We start from the raw sequence: 19733 nt of genomic DNA on the forward strand, positions 1-19733 counted from the left end.
AGAGCTTGCAGCATGTTTAGTTTTTAATTAGCTGATCACGCTCCATACCACTCAGGCTAAGCATTTCCTAGCATTTTGCCTGAAGGATGTTAGTCACTGAGGCAAACCATTTATCTCCCAGCGTTCTCATTTTGGATGCACCGGTGACACTGAGGCATGGGCAATGATGCCTGAAGAAAAATGATACCCAGGAATCAGTCAAAGCAACTGATTTGTGCGCAAGCACTCAAAACTGCATGCTCCATTTTGTGCTTTAGCTGGTGAACGGCAGTGTTGAAGTAAATTCCCTTTACGGTTTGTAAAAGCCCTGCCATTGAAATGCTGGTGCGGGTTTTGCAGCTGTTCTTGCATTCCGTGGATGGTTTCTGAATGATTTCAGTCTCTTTTGACTCAAGAGACTAATCGCATTTTTATCAGTAGCTTTTAAAATGGCTGCTTTTTCTCGTAAGCATCAAACCAAATGGCAAGAAATATATTTTTAAAGACTTTCACTATCCAACTAAGAGAGCTACATTTTCCAAAAAAGACTTGATGAAAATTTTAATTTCTGCTAAATGTGGCAAAATCTATGGAGCACATACTTAAATGGATTTTATAACTCATGTTCTTAAGCTTTGCCACTGTTGGTGTTTCCTGGAATTTGGAAACAAGCTTAGGAACAATTAATCAGAAGAACTTGCTCAGCATAGCCTGTAGTAGTGTTGATGAAGCAGAGTATTTTCTTGATTTAGCATGTTGCCTATAATTTCAAAAGTATTACATGTGCATGTATGTACTTTGGGGAAAAGTCCTGGGCCTGGTTGCTTGTAGTGGACATCTCCCACTTCTGACGTAAGTTAGAACAAGCTGCGGTGGCTTCGCATCTCTCGGAAATGAAGGTTCAAGTTTGGTCCCCAAAATCATTCTGTGTTTTAGTATAGTTAGCTGGACACCTGATGTTTTGTCTGTGCTGAAATATATCTAACATGGATCTTGAAGAGGAGCTTTCAAGAGGGAAACTAAAGAACCAGTTAATCTCCTGGAATTTTTCTGTAGTGTTTTCTAGGACTGCAGACTAGTTGTTTTCGTTACATAAGTTCTCAGCTGTAATGAGCTCTTCTAAAATGTCAACCACTTGCTGATAAATCTGATTTTAATCTCCCTAGAACTCTGGTGTCTTTTGCTAATACAAGGCAAATCTTGATACTGTAGCTGTTGTAATACTGAAAACATTTACTGAGTTAAAAAAAAATCCTGTCGTGAACAGAATATGAAGAGCATAGTGCTATGGACAATTTTTGACTTCAGATGAATATATTTTAATGGGGATTGTTTTGTTCTTTTGCTTGCTGCAGCTCTAGACGTCCCAGCAGCGTAAGGTTGAGTCACCAGAAACCCCAGTGCCCTTGTGCAGCTCAGGGTAAATTCCAGGTCCAAGTAATCACAGGAAAGAACAGTCAAGCAAAACTCTTGTGGCGGTGGTGGAGGTGGTCACAGTCAGCAGCTGAGACTGAGATCTCCTTGACCATGGTTTGAATAAACATTTCAGGTTCTGAGGCCTCTCTAGAAATAGGAGTATGTTTCCCTTCTCTGAGCTTCTTAAAACTCATTATCTCAATCAATATCTATTGAAGATTAAATATATTTGAATTGTCTTAAGTCTTAAATTATTAGACAGACAGATACTTCTTCATCATTCAGGAAAGACAGATTTGACTGGAGTATGTTTCCTGTAAGCCACTTTTATTTAAAAAAATGGCTTGTTCAGAGCCTTATTTTGTCAGTAGATAATAATAGGCCTCTATCACAAATTGCATCTTTTTCTGATGTTGATTACCATAAGGATTATGTAATGTTCCTATGCTCAAGGAAGTTCTCCTCTGGATGGAGTTGTCTAGTTTTTATTTCTTAATACAGGAAAAAATCCTTTTTTTTTTTTTTTTTTTTTTTTTTAGTTATTTAAGAAAATAGCATGCAAATAGTAGATTTTCTTTCCTGGAATCACTAAGTTGCAGCTTCCTTCTGCACAGGAAATGACATGATAAAATTAAATAAGTGGTTCAGTATCCTCAGGATGTTTACCCCAGTTTGAGTTGCATATTTCTGTTAATTACTATCTTGCCAGTAATTATTGCTGATTTCTGGTACGAATCCAGTCCAGTTCTGCATAACCAGGACACCTACTATTGTTAACCAAAACTGTCTCACACAATTATGTTGCTCTTCTGAAAAAGAGTGCTTTTTTGTATTTGGATATTCGGTGGGGAGTTCCGCTTTGGTGAAATGCTTTCATTTCACACCAACTGTAGCTTTGGCATCCGCACATGTTCTTGATTTTGTAGGATTGATCATTACCTTATGCACATTTCAATAGAAATACATTTTAAAATTTCTGTAGTACCTTACTCCTGAAGTGAACACTGCTTTCTTCATCTAGTCGCTGTGTGGTTGCCAGTCACTAGCTCCCACTTTACAGGTGGAAAGTGGAGCTACTTTGTGACTTACTTTGAATAACCTATAAATTCTGTGGTTGAATCAAACAACAACAAACTTGGATGGTTATATCCCATGCTATAAGCTCTCAAAATTTTAATAGTAACTTTCTACATTTTAGTAGCTGAAGTTCAGGTGTAGATAGGTAGGTAAGAAAATGGGTGTAGAAAAAAAGCTGCAGGGCCACATTTTTTAATTAAGGGCTTAGTGATTTAACTGCCCCACCTCAACTAAAATATTACCTGCTTTACTGTTTTTATTCCTGTGTCTCTTACTTCTGTTTTCCAAGAGTCATACGGACCTCTCTGTTATGGTTGGTGGCTCCCCACCCTCCAAGCCTTGTCCGAGAATTGTGCTCGGTTGGTGTTAGACATACAGAATCGATGCGTTCCCAAGTAAATGAGCGTTGACAGTGACTTTCTCTGATAAACTGTTTCCTCGCATGATAGGCAATATTGCCCTCTACTGGTTAATTATAGGTTAAAGAATCTCGGTTTTCCCCTTTTATGCAACAGGAATTTGGTATGACAAATTCTTCTTTGGCCCAAAGGTTTAATACTGCTGGGTGAAGCACAAGGTAGATTTTGGACTTAATGCATTTTTCAGGGAATTGCAACTTCTGTTGGAGTTCTTTTCTCACCAGAAGTTGCTTTTCATTTGAGAGGACCTGGTGGACCTGAAAATCAAACTTTTAATTATTGCTTTTAACTATAAGTATAGAAACAGAGTGGCAATTCTGAATCTGTAATTTTCAGAATTAACTTGCAGAATTATAACTTCTCTAAACTGGTTTTGCAAGTGAAGTAAATGCAATGTTTTTAATAATTAGTTGTATTAGCAGAATAAGACTTTCAGTTAAGTCTATAATTTGAACCGCAGCCGTGGCAGTTACTGCCAATCCCCCCTTTCGCCTGCCCTGTTGGTGCGACTGCGTGATGAGCCGGAGCCAGGACCTGTGCGGCATTAAAAATAAGCCCATGAAAAGAATGTTTATTTTTATCTTGGATCAGTTCCCTAATCTAGTTCCCGCACAGCCACACGGGCTCTTGCGTGGTGGTGATGGAGGGGTGATTTGGGGCAGGCGAGAGGGCAGAGATGGGCCACATTATAATACACGGAAAAAGATGCAAATAACAGCTTTGCTTTGCTTTACAAGAGGTATTAAAGATAAACCAGAGAAGAGATTTGGAGGCTCATACTGTGCCCAGCAGTTTTCGATTCAGTGCCTGGATTGCAGCTGACCTGATACTCCAGCGCTTAGCTAAACTGTTACGCACCTCCTGTTCTCCTGCAGCTAAGGAAGGGGAGAAAGGGGACAATTTTTTTGGTTCATCTATTGAACTAAAGCTTGTCTTTAGCTTGGGATAAAAATCTGATGACTCTGCGTGATCAAGATGGATTCAGCTGTAAGACTGCTGCCCGCGCGGTGGGTGGGAGGCAGCCACGCGTCGCACGCCGTCACCTCTGCAGCGGGGGAGGAAGGAGAAGGACAGGCAGGGACAGGCATCCTTGAAATAGGAAGCACATGTTATCCTTGTGGAGGAAAACTGGGTGACTTTGTGATCCAATTAAAGTTAATGGAGCATTTCACTTCAGTTATCACTGAATTACGAACTCCACGTTGTGGTGAGTCTTGTGTCGTACTGCTGCAGCTCTCCCAGGGAGACGCCAAGGGCAGCCTGCAGTATAACTGGTTAGCAAAACACTAACTACAACTCCGTGATGGTAGAAAGTTTGGGAGCTTACGCAGAAAGGGTTAAAACCAACTTTCCAACAGATCCTGGCCACCCTCTGCTGTCCAGCATGGATCGGCACCTCCTTCCAGGCCGGAGGGAGGGCTGAACTGGCCAGGGGATGCCTTGTTCATTTTTTCTGTGTGGTCCATCTTTCCTATCACCTTTCACGTGGTAATGGAAATATGAACCCTGTTAGAGTAGGGCGCTCTGTCTGAAGCGATGATCTTTGCTCTGGACCATTCGCAGAAGAGTTGTGGTCGGAGGGCAATGCAGGCAAAGCCTCCGGGAGGCATATCGCCACAAATCACAGCTGAAAAATGACGGAACATCCCAAAACTTGCAGGACGTCTGTGAGTGCCAGCTGCTGTCTTCTTCCAGAGCACAAACATTGCTCGTGGCTGTGAGGAGCTGCAGGCTGAGATATGCCATGGAGAGGATCTCAGAGGATACTCTCTGAAGTATTCTCTTAACAGAAGATGACTAACTCTGATACCTCTTTCTAGGTCGCAGTTGCATTTAACTGCAAAGTTGAGAGTGCTGGATGTCTTTCATATGTGTGTGTATACATATATATGTGTGTGTGTATATATATACACATATATACATACATACATATACATATACATATATATATATATATATATATATATATATATATGTATATTTTTTTTAAGCCTAGACTCTTAGAAAGCCTGAGTGCTTGCTGGCAGATCTTTCTGCTACTTGCTTAGGCTGCCAGCGTTACGGACCTGGTAACCCAACCCAGCCTGCAGAGCAGTTGAGCTCTACAGGAGCGTTTCCCAGCAAGGGCTGGTCGGGGAGGTGTGACGGGGCAAGAGGCATAGCACAGAGCGATCCCCGTGCCTGTGTCACCAGGGAGTAAAGCAATTACTTCATGTTCTTCCAATTTTAAACTGCTCCTTTCCTGCTAGAAAATTAGACTAAAGCTGGGGGGATGCACCTCTGACATAGAACTGACGAGCGTGTTTGTAGCATCTGGTTTAATACTTACCTGTGGTCGTATCCATCACATCAGTGAGTCCCTCTGAGATGCGTGCACCTTTCTAATCCCTGACACTGCTTGCTAGTGTGAATTTGAAACCTGCGTTTGAAACCTGACTTTGTGCATCAGAAGGCCAGCAATGTAGGCTGTGTTTTTGTGGGACGGGAGAGTCTCCTAGTCCTGGTGCACTGTAATTTGTTAGGAAGTGACCTTTCTTGACTGTTCTTTTTGTTGGTTTGCAGGAGACTGGTGCGTGTGGTTTTTCTGTTCATTTTTATTCCTTCCATTTTTCATAGTGTCACCACGCTGTATGCTTAGGCCAGTTCTGTGCACCCAGCGTCTGCAGTGATGGCGCACAAGCGTGAAATCCCTGTAGTCACTTATGGGAAGCTGGGACCGGGGACTGCTGCAAATCCGGCATCTCGCCAGAGCTTTCTTTGCTCGCTGCTTTTCGTAGCTGAAGCGCTTTGCCCCGCGTGAGAGAGAAGTGGTTTTTGTCGTGTTTGCTTGTCGTGTTTGCTTGGTGTGTTTGCTCGCTTTTTTGAAAGGCGCTGTGAGGGAGCGTGAGCGCGTTGGAGGGGGATCCGCGCCCCGCTCACCCCGGCCCCCGGGGCTGCCCTGGGCTCTGAAATGACTTTTTCTAAAAAAAAACAAACAAAAAAAAAAAAAACAAAAAAACAAACAAACAAAAAAAAAAAACTTGCCTCCTCTTCCTCATGCGCTCAGAAGGATCTCCCGATACGCGGTTACCAGGTAAAGACAGCGGAGCTTGTTGTGTTTGAAAGTGTCGGCGGCTGGGCGCGCGCGGTGAACCCCGTATTGCTGCACGGGCTGCTTAACGCCTGCGTGGCGCTCTGCCCGTCTTCAAAGCATTTTTGCAGCCCTGAAGTAGCAGCAATGTCCCCCCGGGAGCAGCTGAGGCCCGGGACGCCGCAGGCGCCGCGCCGCTGTTGCCCGAGTAAAGCGGTGCTGTATTTCGTCAGCTCTCTTAAAAGCGCTTAAGTAATTGAGTTAATGGGACTTTAGAAACCCTTTAAAGGACAAATGTGGCACCTACTTTCTCCCTCTTTCGCCTTTGCTCCTGTTTTCTGCACCGTGTCTCTTTGGTTGTTTGACGTGCTCTCCTCCTAGCGTTCCCTTCGCAACGTGCGGTGTTGCGCTGCGCGAGCGCTGGGGCGGCCGAGCGCTGAACGGCCTCGGGGCTGTTCGAGCTCCCGCAGCCGAGGGACGCCGCCTCCTCAGCAAAGCGGCGCGAGCGCCGCTGCAGCGCCTCGCCTTTCCCGTTAATTCTCCACGTGGGGTTCTCGCTCCCGCCCTGCGCCTCTCCTTCGCCGTGCGCCTGTGTCGCCCCCGGGGCTCGCGCGTCGCCTCCTGGGCCCGCGGCCGGCCCCGCGCCGGCGGCCGGCAGGGCGGGTGGGCGGGGAGCGGGGCGCCCGGCTCCCTTCTCACCGGCTCTTTGCTTTTTCCAGGCGAGGCGGACGAGGAGGCCTTCGCCGAGGAGTGCCGCCGGAGAGGCCAGCACGCGCTGCCCTCGCAGCCCGCCGCCGCCCCCCGCCTCCTGAAGCCGCACAAGCCCGCCGGCCCGCCCAGGTACGCCTGCCCCTCCGGCAGCGACGAGGCGGACGAGCAGGACCGAGCCCGCGGCGCCGGCAGCTTCGAGAGCCCTTTTTATTTATCAGGTGTGCACAAGCGCGCGAGCGAGAAAGCCGCAGCGGAGGAGCCGCCGGCGAGGCGCCGGGGAAGAGCCGGGAGCCGCGCGCGGAGTTGGTGCTGCGCGCTGACCTAAGGCGGCGAATAAAGGGCCGCCCGCGCGCCCTCCGCCCGCGCTAGCTGCTCCGCTCCTCGCTTCGGTCCCGGCAAACGCCCCCGCTCCGCGCGGCGCCCCGCTCGCGGGGCCGGCGGCTCCCTCGCCCCGGGGAGCCCCCGCCGGAGCGGCGCAGCGTTTCCGGAAGCCGCGATTTTTAGGCACGTGAACCCTCACGGAGAGAGCGGACGAGGAAGCGCAGCGGCCGTCCTGGTTCGTTTCGGAAGTCGCTAGTCCTTCGATAGCCTTCCCGGCCCGTGACGCCGGGGGAGCGTAGCCCGCAGGCTGTCTGGGACAGCGAGATCCCCGTAGCTGCTCGATTTAACTCGCGCCCGCGGTCCGAGACCGCTCGGCGCTGCCAGGGCAGGTCCTTCCGAAACGCGCGGGTGCCGTCCTGCTCCCCGGGGTGCCCACCGCGCGGGCCCTTCCCCGCAGCGCGGTTAGGCTCCCTGGGGTGGACGCAGCTCGGGAGAAACACGCCGGGGAGGAGGGGGGAAAAAGAGGGTGCCCCCTAAAACGCGTGTGCACCCACCCTCAGCGCCGTGCTCGCTCCTGCTGTGTGTGTTATCCTTTAAATCCAATGCTGCTTTTGTCCAGAAGATCTCGAGCTACCACATGGGATGATGGCTTGAGGAAATAAGCAGAAACAAGTCAACCTTGCAGATCTTTAGGGATGGCTGTGATAAATCTTTTATCCAAAAAAAAAAAAAAGTTTGAAATTTCTCACAGAAGCCTGAATCCAACTCTGGGCTGATGTTTTGAATTATCCTGGACCAGGGTTACGCGCTTTGTCTCCCATGTCTGTATTCAGCAAAATAGAGCTCTGGATCTAATTTGGACAAGCCTAGTTCTCCGCAATTATAACAGCGTGTTATAGTGTTTCCAAAGAGCTCCTGAGTTTGATACATAATTGCAATTTTTGGAGTGATTTTTAATATTGCTTAGGACTTTCGGCTGAAAATCTATTTATGCTTTTAGACGCACTAATTTAAAATGCATTTCCAGAAGTATTCGCACAATCACAAAACCCTCTAGTCCACCACTAGACTGTGAGTTACCATAAAACTCCACGTCACTTTGGCATTTTTCAGATACAGAAGATTCAGGATGAAACCTTGATTTCAGCAAGGCTAAGATTTCCCTGTTCCTTTAAGTATTTTGCCTGCCATTTCTCTGATAGATGGTGGCTGCTGAAGGGTGCATTGTGCTAGTCCTAAAAACCTGCGCCAGTGTCTTGATCCCCCTCTGGGAAGCTTGAACGTGAGGCCAAGCTAACAGCGTGTTTCTCCTTTGTGGGCGTCCATCTCCATGGAGCGATTTCCCCCAGGAAGCAGGCCTGGTTTGCAGAGCTTTGCAATTGTATAGCCCACTTGCCCGCTCCCGCTTGGCTTCTCATTTATCACTGCGACAGCTGCCACACTTCCATGGGACGGTGCTGGGAAGGAAGAGCCTCCTTCAGGCCTTGATCCAAAGCCCACTCACTTCACTGCTAGCTTCAATGCCTGAAGTCTGGCATGGTTCCACCTAGGATCGGATAGTTCCGCCTCTGCTGGCGAATGGCCCTTGGCGGGTCTATTGCTCAGCAGTTTTAGACTTCATCCCGAATAGAGCATGTAAAGTAAATTCTCCATAGTTAATGATTTCCCTGCAGCTGAAACAGTCTCCTTTCCCAGCTGTAAGAGTGGGAATGTTTAGTTTTTATTTTGTGAATGCCTAGTAAACTTAAATGAAAGGCATGGAGATAAGATTCATCTTGACTATGTTTAGGTGCCTTGTCTAATCATCCAGGTTGCTCCTGTTGGTGGAAAACAGCAGCATCTCCAAAGCATGAGGCTCATTCTATCTGTAAGAAACCCAGGCTGGGGGATAGGAATCACTCAGGGAGTGCCCATCTATTCCCTACTGTCTACACAGGAATTTTGGCAGACTCATTTAGACAAGCATACAATATTCAGCACACTTAACTGAGATAAGAGATGAATCCTATCCTGAGGATTTCCATTCATTGCAGCTGTTTTTTTAATAAAAAGCAAATAGAATTCAACTCAATTCTCTATCTGACTCTGACACTTTGCGTTTCAGTAGAAATTGCTCTGGCTTTCATGTGTTAGCTCATAACACATGAAACATAACAGCCATTTAGAATAAAACTTCATCTCCTGTGCTCTGAAGTTGCTGCTTATCTCAAACCATTCTACAGCTCCAAGCAAGTAAATCTCGTAAGAAGTTGGATTCTCGTAAGAAGTTATTGCAAGTAACGCACTCCCAGATTGTACAATGCATGTCTGACTAGTGGTAGCCAAGCTGTACCGAAGCGCTATTCAGGCCAGCACAGACTTGGGGTTTGCAGCCACTAGTGCTATCTATCCCTAAAATAAAAATAATAATAATAAAAAATGCTCTGGGCTTGAGAATTTTGACCTTTATTTAGCAAGAATGATTGAAATGTTTTATTGTTAAAATATCGAAAAATATGTGAAACAAAAGATCTTTATTTGCAAGTTAATATTGCAAGGTTTGATCTTCTTTTTGAATGAAATAGTTTACATTAACCTAAAACTTACAACATTAATAATTCATTTTTGGTCTGTTTTCATCTGCTGGTATCACTGAAGAAGAAACGGTATTAAAAGAACTAGTTTAACTAATCTTGATCTTTTTCTGGCATGGATTCTTCTGCTGGAAAGTTGAGCCATTTGAACTTCATTCCATCCTCGATGCAGTCTCCCCTTTATTTTTTGTTAACCAATATATGATTTCTTGAATTACACATCACTAACTAATAAAATCAATGTGCTGGTTATCCTAACTAATTACCTTGTAATTCCTCTGCATACTTGTATCGAGGTGTATAAAGGAAAGAGAATGGAAAGCAGATTCACTCTGTTTTCTGTGGAAATTTACCATGCAAGGAATGTTGGAGGTGTGGAGATGGAAGTAAGTTGATTCTCCCTTTGCTCCACATCTGCTAGCACAGTTCCCTGGCTGGAAGTGAGATGTGGCAACGGCCACAGTCTGCGGGCAGAGTGTGGGTGGATTGGCCAGCGGGCTCAGACTGGCTCGTTGCCCCCTGGCTTAGCCTGAGCTGCCTTCGTGCACGGTTTTTTGGCTGCTGGTAGGAAAGCATCCCTTTCCCCAGCGTTTGCTTCCCATGGGTGGTGGCTGAGTTGTGCGTGGAAGGGCTTCCAAGGCTGCAGAGCTTTGCAAGCTTTTGCTTGCCATGTGGGAGGAAAACCTGAAACTCTATTCAGCAGTATACCTTAATCAAGAGCAGGCAAGCAGCTTCTATCTGGCTTGGTATGTTTTTGTGGCAATTCTAGGCACAACTGATGATGAAGATAGCATGGTGAGCAAGCATGAAGGAAGGCTCCTAAGTTGCCAAAGCTTTTCAGTCCCCTACGAGATCAAAGTTTAAATTACATCATAGGGGTTAGACAGTGAAACTGAAGAACTCTCCTCTTGGATTTCACAGTGAGGATAATTCAGCAGTGGAGCAGCGTACCTAGACAGGGTGGGACGTTTTGTCACCTCAGACCTTTATGTCAAGGCGGCTTCTCTTTCTAAGATGTTCTGTGACATGAACATAAGCTGTGGATGTGGCAAGAGAATTAGTAGGTCAGGTTGTAGTGTGTGTTGGGCAGTGGTTTGGGCTGAAAGGCGGGCATGCAAAAGTATATAGAGTACAGCTGTAATTGTAAATGGAGTCACACCCATGAAATTACACCGAAGCTGTGATTGGGATGAAATTTTACAATGGCACGTGAAAGTGTCCTCAGTCTGGAATAATAGATGATGACCCCCAGCTTGGGGGTAAGCAAGCTACCTTTGAAATAACAACTTAATGTTTTGGCTAGAGAAATACCTCTAACAGCAGAAAACTAGAAAGCGTTCTCTATGGAGGCACCCTTGCCACATCACCATTGGTCTGTTAAACCTGGTGGGCATGATGGAGGCATGACTGCTTTCCTGGTTTGAAGGTGGGTGGAGAATTGCTGCTGTTGTAAGGAGTTAGCAGATCTTGAAAACTGTTTCCTCTGGGACGTGAGTGGAAAGCATGACTCCCCTCCAGCCCCAACCTACACAGTGTGAGGAATGGCACTTCGTAGGCTGGAAGTGGAAGGAGGCTCTATTCCCAGCTCCATGTTTACAGGATTTCTACCAAAAAATCAGGCTACAGCCTTATTATTGACCAGTATGGGTCAAGAAGCAGAGAGGGAAGGAATGGTGTGTACTAATTGTCCATCATGACTGAACATGTTGTTTCCTCCTACTGCCACCACTGAACTGCTTGCTCCCATGCTCTCCCTTGCTGGCAGTAGAAGTCTGGACAGGCACGAGGCTGCTCTCTGCCCCTGGTGAAGCAGGCAGATGTCAAGCAGGGCAGGAAGAAATAGGATGGGTGTGCCACAAATGGGCTGGGTCAGGATGCTTTCCACAGGACGCTTGTCCCTTGGGATATGGCACTTAGTGTGTATGCATGCCTCATGGTTGTCTCCCGAGAACATGAGTTTTGAAGCAAGTCTGTAGCGGAGTAAATCTGTGCCTTTAAAAGGTTCAGATGATGCAGAGAACCAGAAGAAAGCTAGGAATGAAAGAATAAGAACAGGTTGGCAGATGCTGCCTATTTTAAACGAGAGCTATCCAGATTGTTCCAGATGGTGCTGATGATTGCTTCTTCTGTCTCTGCTCCTGGAAGCTGACAGAAGCAAGAACATACCAAGTTAGCCTGATGACTATTTACATTTGACTATATCTGATTTCCAAATAGCAAAGCTCTGGGAAGCATTCATAAACCTCTTCTCCTCCCACCCTTCCCTGAGCCTTTTTGTGGTGATGTAGTGTATTTCTAGAATTTAGATGGATAATAATTACTTCTAAGGGTGGGAATTTGAAAAGTCCTTCTCCAAGACCACAACTCTTTGGCTGAAGCCAGTTCAACCACACGGTAACTGCAGGAAACTTCTGCAACTGCTTCATGATACTCGCAAGTCACCATGACACAGATTTATGAGGACTTAATCAAACAGTAATGGAGCTGCTGCTTTCTAATTCAGATTTGTTCTCTTGTGACTTTGGGGCTAGCCTTCTAACCTTGGATGTGCTTCTAATGAGTGCTGGTTGAAGTATGCATGTGAAATAACCACTCTCTTTGGCGTGTGAATTGGGTTTTTGTTAGGAGCTGCTCTTTGGATTGGGTTTTCAGCTGCTCTCATTCAGCCATAGCATCAGCAGAGCAAACAGACTGTCAGAGTTAGACCTGTCCTTCCTTTTTTGGTGGAGGTAAAAAGGGAAATGGTTACGAGTGAAGTTATTTATCACAGCAGCCTGGAAACAGAAACAACTGGGAAGTTTTCTCTTGAGGAATACTCTGTATGTGCGTGTTATCTCCTACTTCAGCCAATCTGTTTCAGTATGTCAGTGATAACACTTGAAAGATTTCCACTTTTTATCCTTATCATTCCAGAGGCTGGTAAGAGACCGTGTTGTCAAATGCCTGAATATCTTCATGCCACATTATTTTAATGTTTGAATTGTTTTATTTATAAGACAATGAATTATATGACATTTATTTCAAGTTATAACTGACTTTGGCTTATTTACAGTTTTTTTAAGGAAGAGTTGCTAGAATTGCTTTCACTCTGAGGAAAGAAAATGGACAGTTGTTTAAAAAAAAAGGAGGGGAGAGAATATAAAATAGCGATATCAAAAGCAATCATGCCTGTATGTGAAAGCGTTTTAGAAATACTGGCAGTGTTTTTTAGCATGAAAAATGAGAAAATGATGAAGCTCATAACCTGTTAGGTTTTAATGATCCTTTTCCAAATACCTACATAAATGGTTCATAGTTACTACAGCGACTAGTTCTGATCAGCTGATACGATGCTGTTTTTTCCCCCAATAAAGAGAAGATTCCTTGGAATAATAACCCTTGAATAACCAATTCTCCAGGGACAGCATGCCTCCTCCTTCTGCACTGGCGTCTTTGGAGGTGCCAGAGTCCTTTTGGGAGATGTCCCTTACCTCATAGAATCAGTAAGACTGGAAGGGACCTCTGGAGATCATCTAGTCCAACCTCCCCGCTCAGCAGGGTCACCTAGAGCACGTTAGACAGGGTTGCATCCAGGCAGGCCTTGAAGATCTCCAGAGGAGACTCCACAACCTCTCTGGGCAACCTGTTCCAGTGCTCCGTCACCCTCACAGTGAAGAAATTCCCCCTCACGGTCAGGCGGAACTTCCTGTGCTTCAATTTCTGCCCATTGCCTCTTGTCCTGTCACATGGGACAACTGAAAAGAGTTTGACCCCGTCCCCTTGACACCCTCCCTTCAGGTACTTGTACACATTGATAAGATCCCCCCTCAGTCTTCTCTTCCCCAGGCTGAAGAGGCCCAGCTCTCGCAGTCGTTCCTCATCGGGCAGGTGCTCCAGCCCTCTGATCATCCTCGTAGCCCTACGCTGGACTCTCTCCAGTAGCTCCATGTCTCTCTTGTAGTGGGGAGCCCAGAACTGGACACAGGACTCAAGATGAGGCCTCCCCAGGGCTGAGTAGAGGGGCAGGATCACCTCCCTCGACCTGCTGGCAACACTCTTCCCAATGCAGCCCAGGATGCCATTGGCCTTCCTGGTTACAAGGGCACATTGCTGGCTCATGGTCAACCTGTCATCCACCAGCGCTCCCAGGTCCTTCTCTGCAGAGCTGCTCTCCAGAAGGTCAGCCCCCAGCTTGTGCTGGTACCTAGGGTTATTTCTCCCTAGGTGCAGGACTCTGCACTTGTCCTTGTTGAACCTCATGAGGTTCCTCTCCGCCCAGCTCTCCAGCCTGTCCAGGTCTCTCTGAATGGCAGCACAGCCCTCAGGTGTGTCAGCCACTCCTCCCAGCTTGGTGTCATCAGCAAACTTGCTGAGGAGCCACTCTGTCCCCTCATCCAGGTCATTGATGAAGAAGTTAAACAGGATGAGTCCCAGTACTGAGCCCTGGGGGACGCCACTAGCCACAGGCCTCCAACTGGACTCCGTGCCGCTGATGATGATCCCCTGAGCTCTGCCTTTCAGCCAGTTCTCAGTCCACCTCACTGTCCACTTGTCTAACCCTCACTTCCTGAGCTTTCCTAGGAGGATGTTATGGGAGACAGTGTCAAAAGCCTTGTTCAAGTCACTGCTCTGCCCTCCTCTACCCAGCCAGTCATTCCATCAGAGAAGGTTATCAGGTTAGTCAAGTAGGATTTCCCCTTGGTGAATCCATGCTGGCTACTCCTGATCACCTTCTTTTCCTCCATATTCCTGGAAATGGCATCCAGAATGAGCTGTTCCATCACCTTTCCAGGGATGGAGGTGAGGCTGACTGGCCTGTAGTTGCCTGGGTCCTCCTCCTTGCCCTTTTTGAAGACTGGAGTGACATTGGCTTTCTTCCAGTCCTCAGGCACTTCTCCTGTTCTCCATGACCTTTCAAAGATGATGGAGAGTGGCCTGGCAACAACATCTGCCAGCTTTCTCAGTACCCGTGAGGGCATCCCATCTGGGCCCATGAATTTTTGGATGTCAGGCTTGCCCAGAAGGTCTCTAATCCTGTCCTCCCCAGCCAAAGGAAAGTCTTCCCTTCTCCAGACTTTCTCGCTCATGTCCAGGCTGCAGGATTCCTTGGGACTGCCCTTAGCAGTGAAGACTGAAGCAAAGAAGGCATTTGGTAATTCTGCCTTCTCTGTATCCCTTGTCACCAGGGCCCCTGCCCCATTCAGTAGTGGGCCCACATTTTCCCTAGTCCTCCTCTTGCTGCGGATGTATGTGAAGAAGCCCTTCCTGTTGTCCTTGACATCCCTTGCCAGACTCAATTCCAGCTGGGCCTTAGCCTTCCTTGTCACGTCTCTACATACTCTGACTGCATTCCTGTAATCCTCCCAAGTAGCCTGTCCCCTCTTCCACATTCTAGGTACTTTCCTCTTCTGTTGGAGTTTTGCCAAGAGCTCCTTGCTCATCCATGCAGGTCTCGTCCTTTGCTTCCCGTCCTTGGGATGCACTGCTCTTGAGCTTGGAGGAAGTGATGTTTGAATACTAGCCAGCTCTCCCGGACCCTCCTTCCTTCTAGGGCCTTAACCCATGAGATTCCTTCAATTAGGTCTCTGAAGAGGCCAAAGTCCGCTCTCCTGAAGTCCAGGGTTGCAATCCTGCTTGTTGCCTTACTTCTTTCATGCAGGATCCTGAACTCCACCAACTTACAGACGCTGCAGCCAAGGCTGCCCCCAACCTTCACATCTCTAATCAGTCCCTTTCTGTTGGTAAGGACAAGGTCCAGCAGGACACCCTTCCTCCTAGGCTCCTCCACCACCTGTGTCAAGAAGTTATCATGGATACATTGCAGGAGCCTCCTGGACTGTTTGTGCCTAGCTGTGTTGTCCTTCCAGCAGATGTCAGGGTGGCTGAAGTCTCCCATGAGAACCTGGAGACTACCTCCAGCTGTCTGTAGAAGGCCTCATCAACTTTCTCTTCCTGGTCAGGTGGCCTGTAGTAGACACCCACAACAGTGTCCCCCATGTTGGCCTGCCCTTTGATCTTTACCCATAAGCTCTCAACTGCCTCCTCCTCCTCCACCCCTAGGCAGAGCTCGATGCGTTCCGGTTGCTCTCTCACATAAAGAGCAATTTCACCACCTCGCCTTCCTGGCCTGTCTCTCCTAAAAAGCACATAGCCATCCATGACAGCGTTCCAGTCATGTGAGCTATCCCTCCATGTCTCTGTGATTGCAATGAGATCATGGCCCTGCAATCGCACACAGATCTCCAATTCCTCCTGTTTGTTCCCCATGCTGCGTCCATTGGTGTACAGGCATTTCACAGAGGTAGTCATGCATGCAGGTTTCCCAGGAAGAGTGTAGGGGGTCCCCCATAGCCATGTCCCAAATGTACATCCACAGCTACATGCACCCTTTGGAGGCCCCCTAACCCGAGCTGTGTTTTACTGACTACCCTTTCTCTATGACTCTCCCCTTCCCCCTTCCTACCTAGTTTAAAGCCCTCTTTACCAGGCTGGCCAACCTGTTGGCAAAGACATGCATGCCCCGCTTGGTGAGGTGAATCCCATCTCTCCTCACCAGTTGCTGATCTTCAGACAACGTCCCATGATCACAGAAAACAAAACCCTGTTGCCAACACCAGCGACGCAGCCAGTTTTTCTCTTCCTTAAACAATAAAACTGGTTCCCACTCTAACTTTGCCCAGGCTAATCGCTCATGGCAGCATTACTAAATAAATATCCTGGTTCTTGACTCAGATGATTTTGAGATATGAAGTAATGCTGTCGATGCAGCGTAGGAGCTAGGACGATAATGTAGGAACAGTTTTCTTGTGCTACAAGGGAGTGTACTTCCTCTAATGCACAAGCTTTTGCTAATGCCTGACGTAAATTTGGCCCAAAGACTAAAGAGCATGATTCTCCCGATGTCTGAAATGTAAGCCAAAGTCCTGCAGTTCTGATGGGGCTGCAGCTGCTATGGGAGGAGCACTCAAGCCCCACAGTGAGTTTAAAACACTGGGTATCATAATCCTGATCTCACAGCCCCCTTTGTTTTTCCATCTTGGCTTTGCTGTTGGCACTAAAATGGAGAAACAAGCGCTACAGTAACACGAATCAATAGCAATAAGTTGTTGCTTGAATTTAATACTTCCATGTGATGTAGGAGTTGCAGTAGAGTATAACCGAGGGTGCGTAGTTAGGCATGAGCAGGCTGAACATCTGCCTATAAAGTTCATATTGTTGAACACTGAGCACCTTCTTATTTACTCAGGAGTTGCAGCATTCCCTATCTTAAAATGGAAATGCAGATATCATGGTAACTTGGACTACTGTGAGCAGGAAATGCCAGTACATACATAGCTTCTACTGTATACATACAAGTCTTATTTATTGCTTCCTTTAAAAAGTATTCCAGTTTTGCATGTGCTCTAATTTTTTAAGCTTTTCCTGAATGGCTTTGAAGTCTTTTGAAAGCTCAGACTTCAAAGATTTGTAAAATGTTTTCTTTCTATCCTACATTCATTAGTAGAACTGATCATTAAAAGAAAAAAAAAAAACTGCATTAGAAAGTTGGACCTTTTCTTGAGCTTCCTTAAACCATTCAGAGAACATGTGCTTTTTATAGAGGAAAAGTCCATGAATGCTGTGAACAGTGTTTTACAAGCCATGTTTCCTCAGGACACAAAGAAGGCAGCAAGAGGAGGAAGCAGAAGCAGAGAGAGGAACAGAAGAAGAAGAAGTCAACCAAAGGGAGTTACTAAAATGGACTTCTTTGCGATGCCAAAACCTTTATAATAATGACAACTTACGTTACATTTGAGCACACCTCCTTTGTGTATATTTTTTGATTGTTCACACTGCTAGTAAGGAAGTGACTCGTGTTTAAAACTGTACTAAAATTGCACTATATTATTCTTTCTAGTTTCACGGAGTGGCTTTCTTGCCAGTCAGGTAGGGGAATTCGTATGAGGCTGAGCTTGGTTAGAAGTGTGTTATGTTTGAAGATGGGAAAGCGTTGCAGAGTTTCTTACCTCTTCCTTCCCTGGGACTAAAACTACTCTAGTCCAGTGTGCGTTTGTTTTCTCGGCTCACGAGGCTTGTGAAAACACCTCTTTGTTCGGTTGCTGTAGCGTCACCCGGCCCATCCAACGAAGGGTGACGCCTCAATCCCGTCGCTCACGGCACTGAGAGCAGGGTTGAGGCACTAGCTCTTTTACAGTCACTTATGCAAACCTTATGAATTACTTTTACGTTTTTTTTTTTCCCCAGGTTGGGCAGCGAAGGTTTGTCCCTGTTATTGAAATGTTCCTTCATTTTAAATTGTATCGTGACGTTATATCCTCTCATTTTAAGAAAGCTAGGATGTTGGCAGTCTCCAGTAAGCACTCCTACTGATTTCTTTAAACATAATAGACTCCCTATGAATCATTTAGTGAAATCATTCCTTATTTTAAAATTTTTAGTTTGTGGAATTAGAGACAAGTGATCTAACTGCGACTTTAAAACTGCTCTTTGTTTCTGCTGAGTAGATTTTAGATAACAAACATTTTTTCAGGATCCGGAGAAGATTTTTATCAAGTTGTTTCTGCAAGAACATGCACCTTTATGTATGGAAGTATTTTACATCAGTTTTATTGCAGGACTAATTTTTTTTAGCTTGAAAATATTTCTTCAGTTTCAAAGAAATATATATTTTCTGGCAAGATTACTTCCTTGCTTCCCATGGTTGTCTCACGTGCATGATACATTGCTTCTTTTAACCATGCAGTTTGTGTAGAGTCCTGTTGCCTTAAGCACTTACCTGCATGTTTCCTGTCAGTATGTTGCCTCCTCTTTTAACCTCCAAGTAGAAGCTATCAGTCCGTGGTTTTGTTTTGTTTCTTTTGTCTTTTCCTCTTGCCGATATGTTGTTGATGTAACGAACTTGAACTTAAACCTGGCAATATTGAAATTCCACAGTTCCTGGAGAAACTCACTCATCCTAACTTTAAAAAGAAAAATGTAGCGATGCAAATGATGTAAGGAAGACGCTAAAGGAAAATCAAGTCTGCTTTCTAGCCTGGTTCGATATAAAGGATTCTGATGTCTGTGGTATTCGAATGGTTTAACTTCTCGTGCTTACGTTATGTAATGTAACCTTAAGCAAACATATAACCTTACGTGAGCTCTGTTAAGGTATTTAAATTATGGTTAATATGAAATAAGACTGAGTACTGGTTTTCTGTCACTTAAGTACCACTTTATTTTTTGTTTTGTGCAGTGTTACTAATATTTAAAAATAAAGAAAATTCTCCTTTATACTTTGTCCTTTTGCAGTGTACTGTAGACCACAGCTGGCATCAGTTGTTCAAGTAAAGCTTAGGCCGTAAGCACAAGGGGAGGGTTCGCATTCACAAAACACCCACGAGTATACCGAGTTGCAGGTCAGTGCATTCCCCATTTCTAATGGTTAATAGTGCAGAACTAAGGTTGCTTCTGGCTAGAAATGTCACCATAGTTGCACATTAAGTCAAACACAACTTTTGCAATAGCCGTATGTGGGACGTTCACCCAGGGTAACACACACCACTGAAATGTATCCCATCTGGCACCCCACCAGTGCTCTGGGAGACCTCCTTGCATCCTTTGGAAAAGCAGGAGAGGGGGAGGAAGGGAGAAGCGAGACTAGCTTGGGGCTGGTCTCCGCAGGACCGTCCCTGTGCTCTGAGCAGCCTGAGGACACAGTGGCTCTGTATCAGGAATGTGCCTTGGAGAGTTAGAGCAGACCTGGGTTTGGGTACATAAATATTTTTTTTTTAACTCTGATACTCGTAATAGGTTTGAAGAAGGAAAGTAGTGCCTTAATTAGTTACGAGCCTTGAGTATTTTATTAAGCCTGGGCATAGGAAGTGGGGAATGAGGTACGCCACCGTACAGTGCATGGTGCAATGATGCAAATGTGCCTGGGTTCAGTTAGGACCATATCTGAGAAGAACCTACATGACTGGCATCTCATATGGTCAGTACCTGATAGAGGCACCTCAGTCCAAAAGTACTACCTACCCCTGTCAGCAGCAACCCAACCCTTTGAAACCCACCAAACAGCAACCTTATCCAACCCGAAAGGCATGCGTGCGACTGTACACCTACACCCAGCACTTCCCTCTTGGAGAAACTCCTGGAAATGCAGAGTCCTCAGAGGAGGAAATCATGGGCATAATCCTTTATGTAAAT

General features: G+C 46.1%; 1 protein-coding gene across 4 annotated transcripts in view; it reads left to right on the top strand.

Moving 5' to 3' along the window:
* Positions 1–18818, top strand: part of DNAJB6 (DnaJ heat shock protein family (Hsp40) member B6) — a 63408-nt gene extending 44590 nt beyond the window's left edge. The window contains exons 9-10 of one of the 4 annotated variants that reach the window (XM_062568842.1): positions 6681–6801; positions 17199–18818. In XM_062568842.1, the coding sequence (XP_062424826.1) occupies positions 6681–6801; positions 17199–17340 (263 nt within the window). In that variant the 3' untranslated portion in view covers positions 17341–18818. Of the gene's footprint in view, positions 1–6680; positions 7043–17198 lie in introns of those variants that run through there. The other 3 variants (XM_062568841.1, XM_062568840.1, XM_062568839.1) reach the window with 3 other exon arrangements.
* The last annotated feature ends 915 nt before the right edge of the window (positions 18819–19733 follow it).

This window comes from Rhea pennata, chromosome 2 (genome assembly GCF_028389875.1).
Source record: "Rhea pennata isolate bPtePen1 chromosome 2, bPtePen1.pri, whole genome shotgun sequence".
Classification (NCBI taxonomy): Eukaryota; Metazoa; Chordata; class Aves; order Rheiformes; family Rheidae; genus Rhea; species Rhea pennata.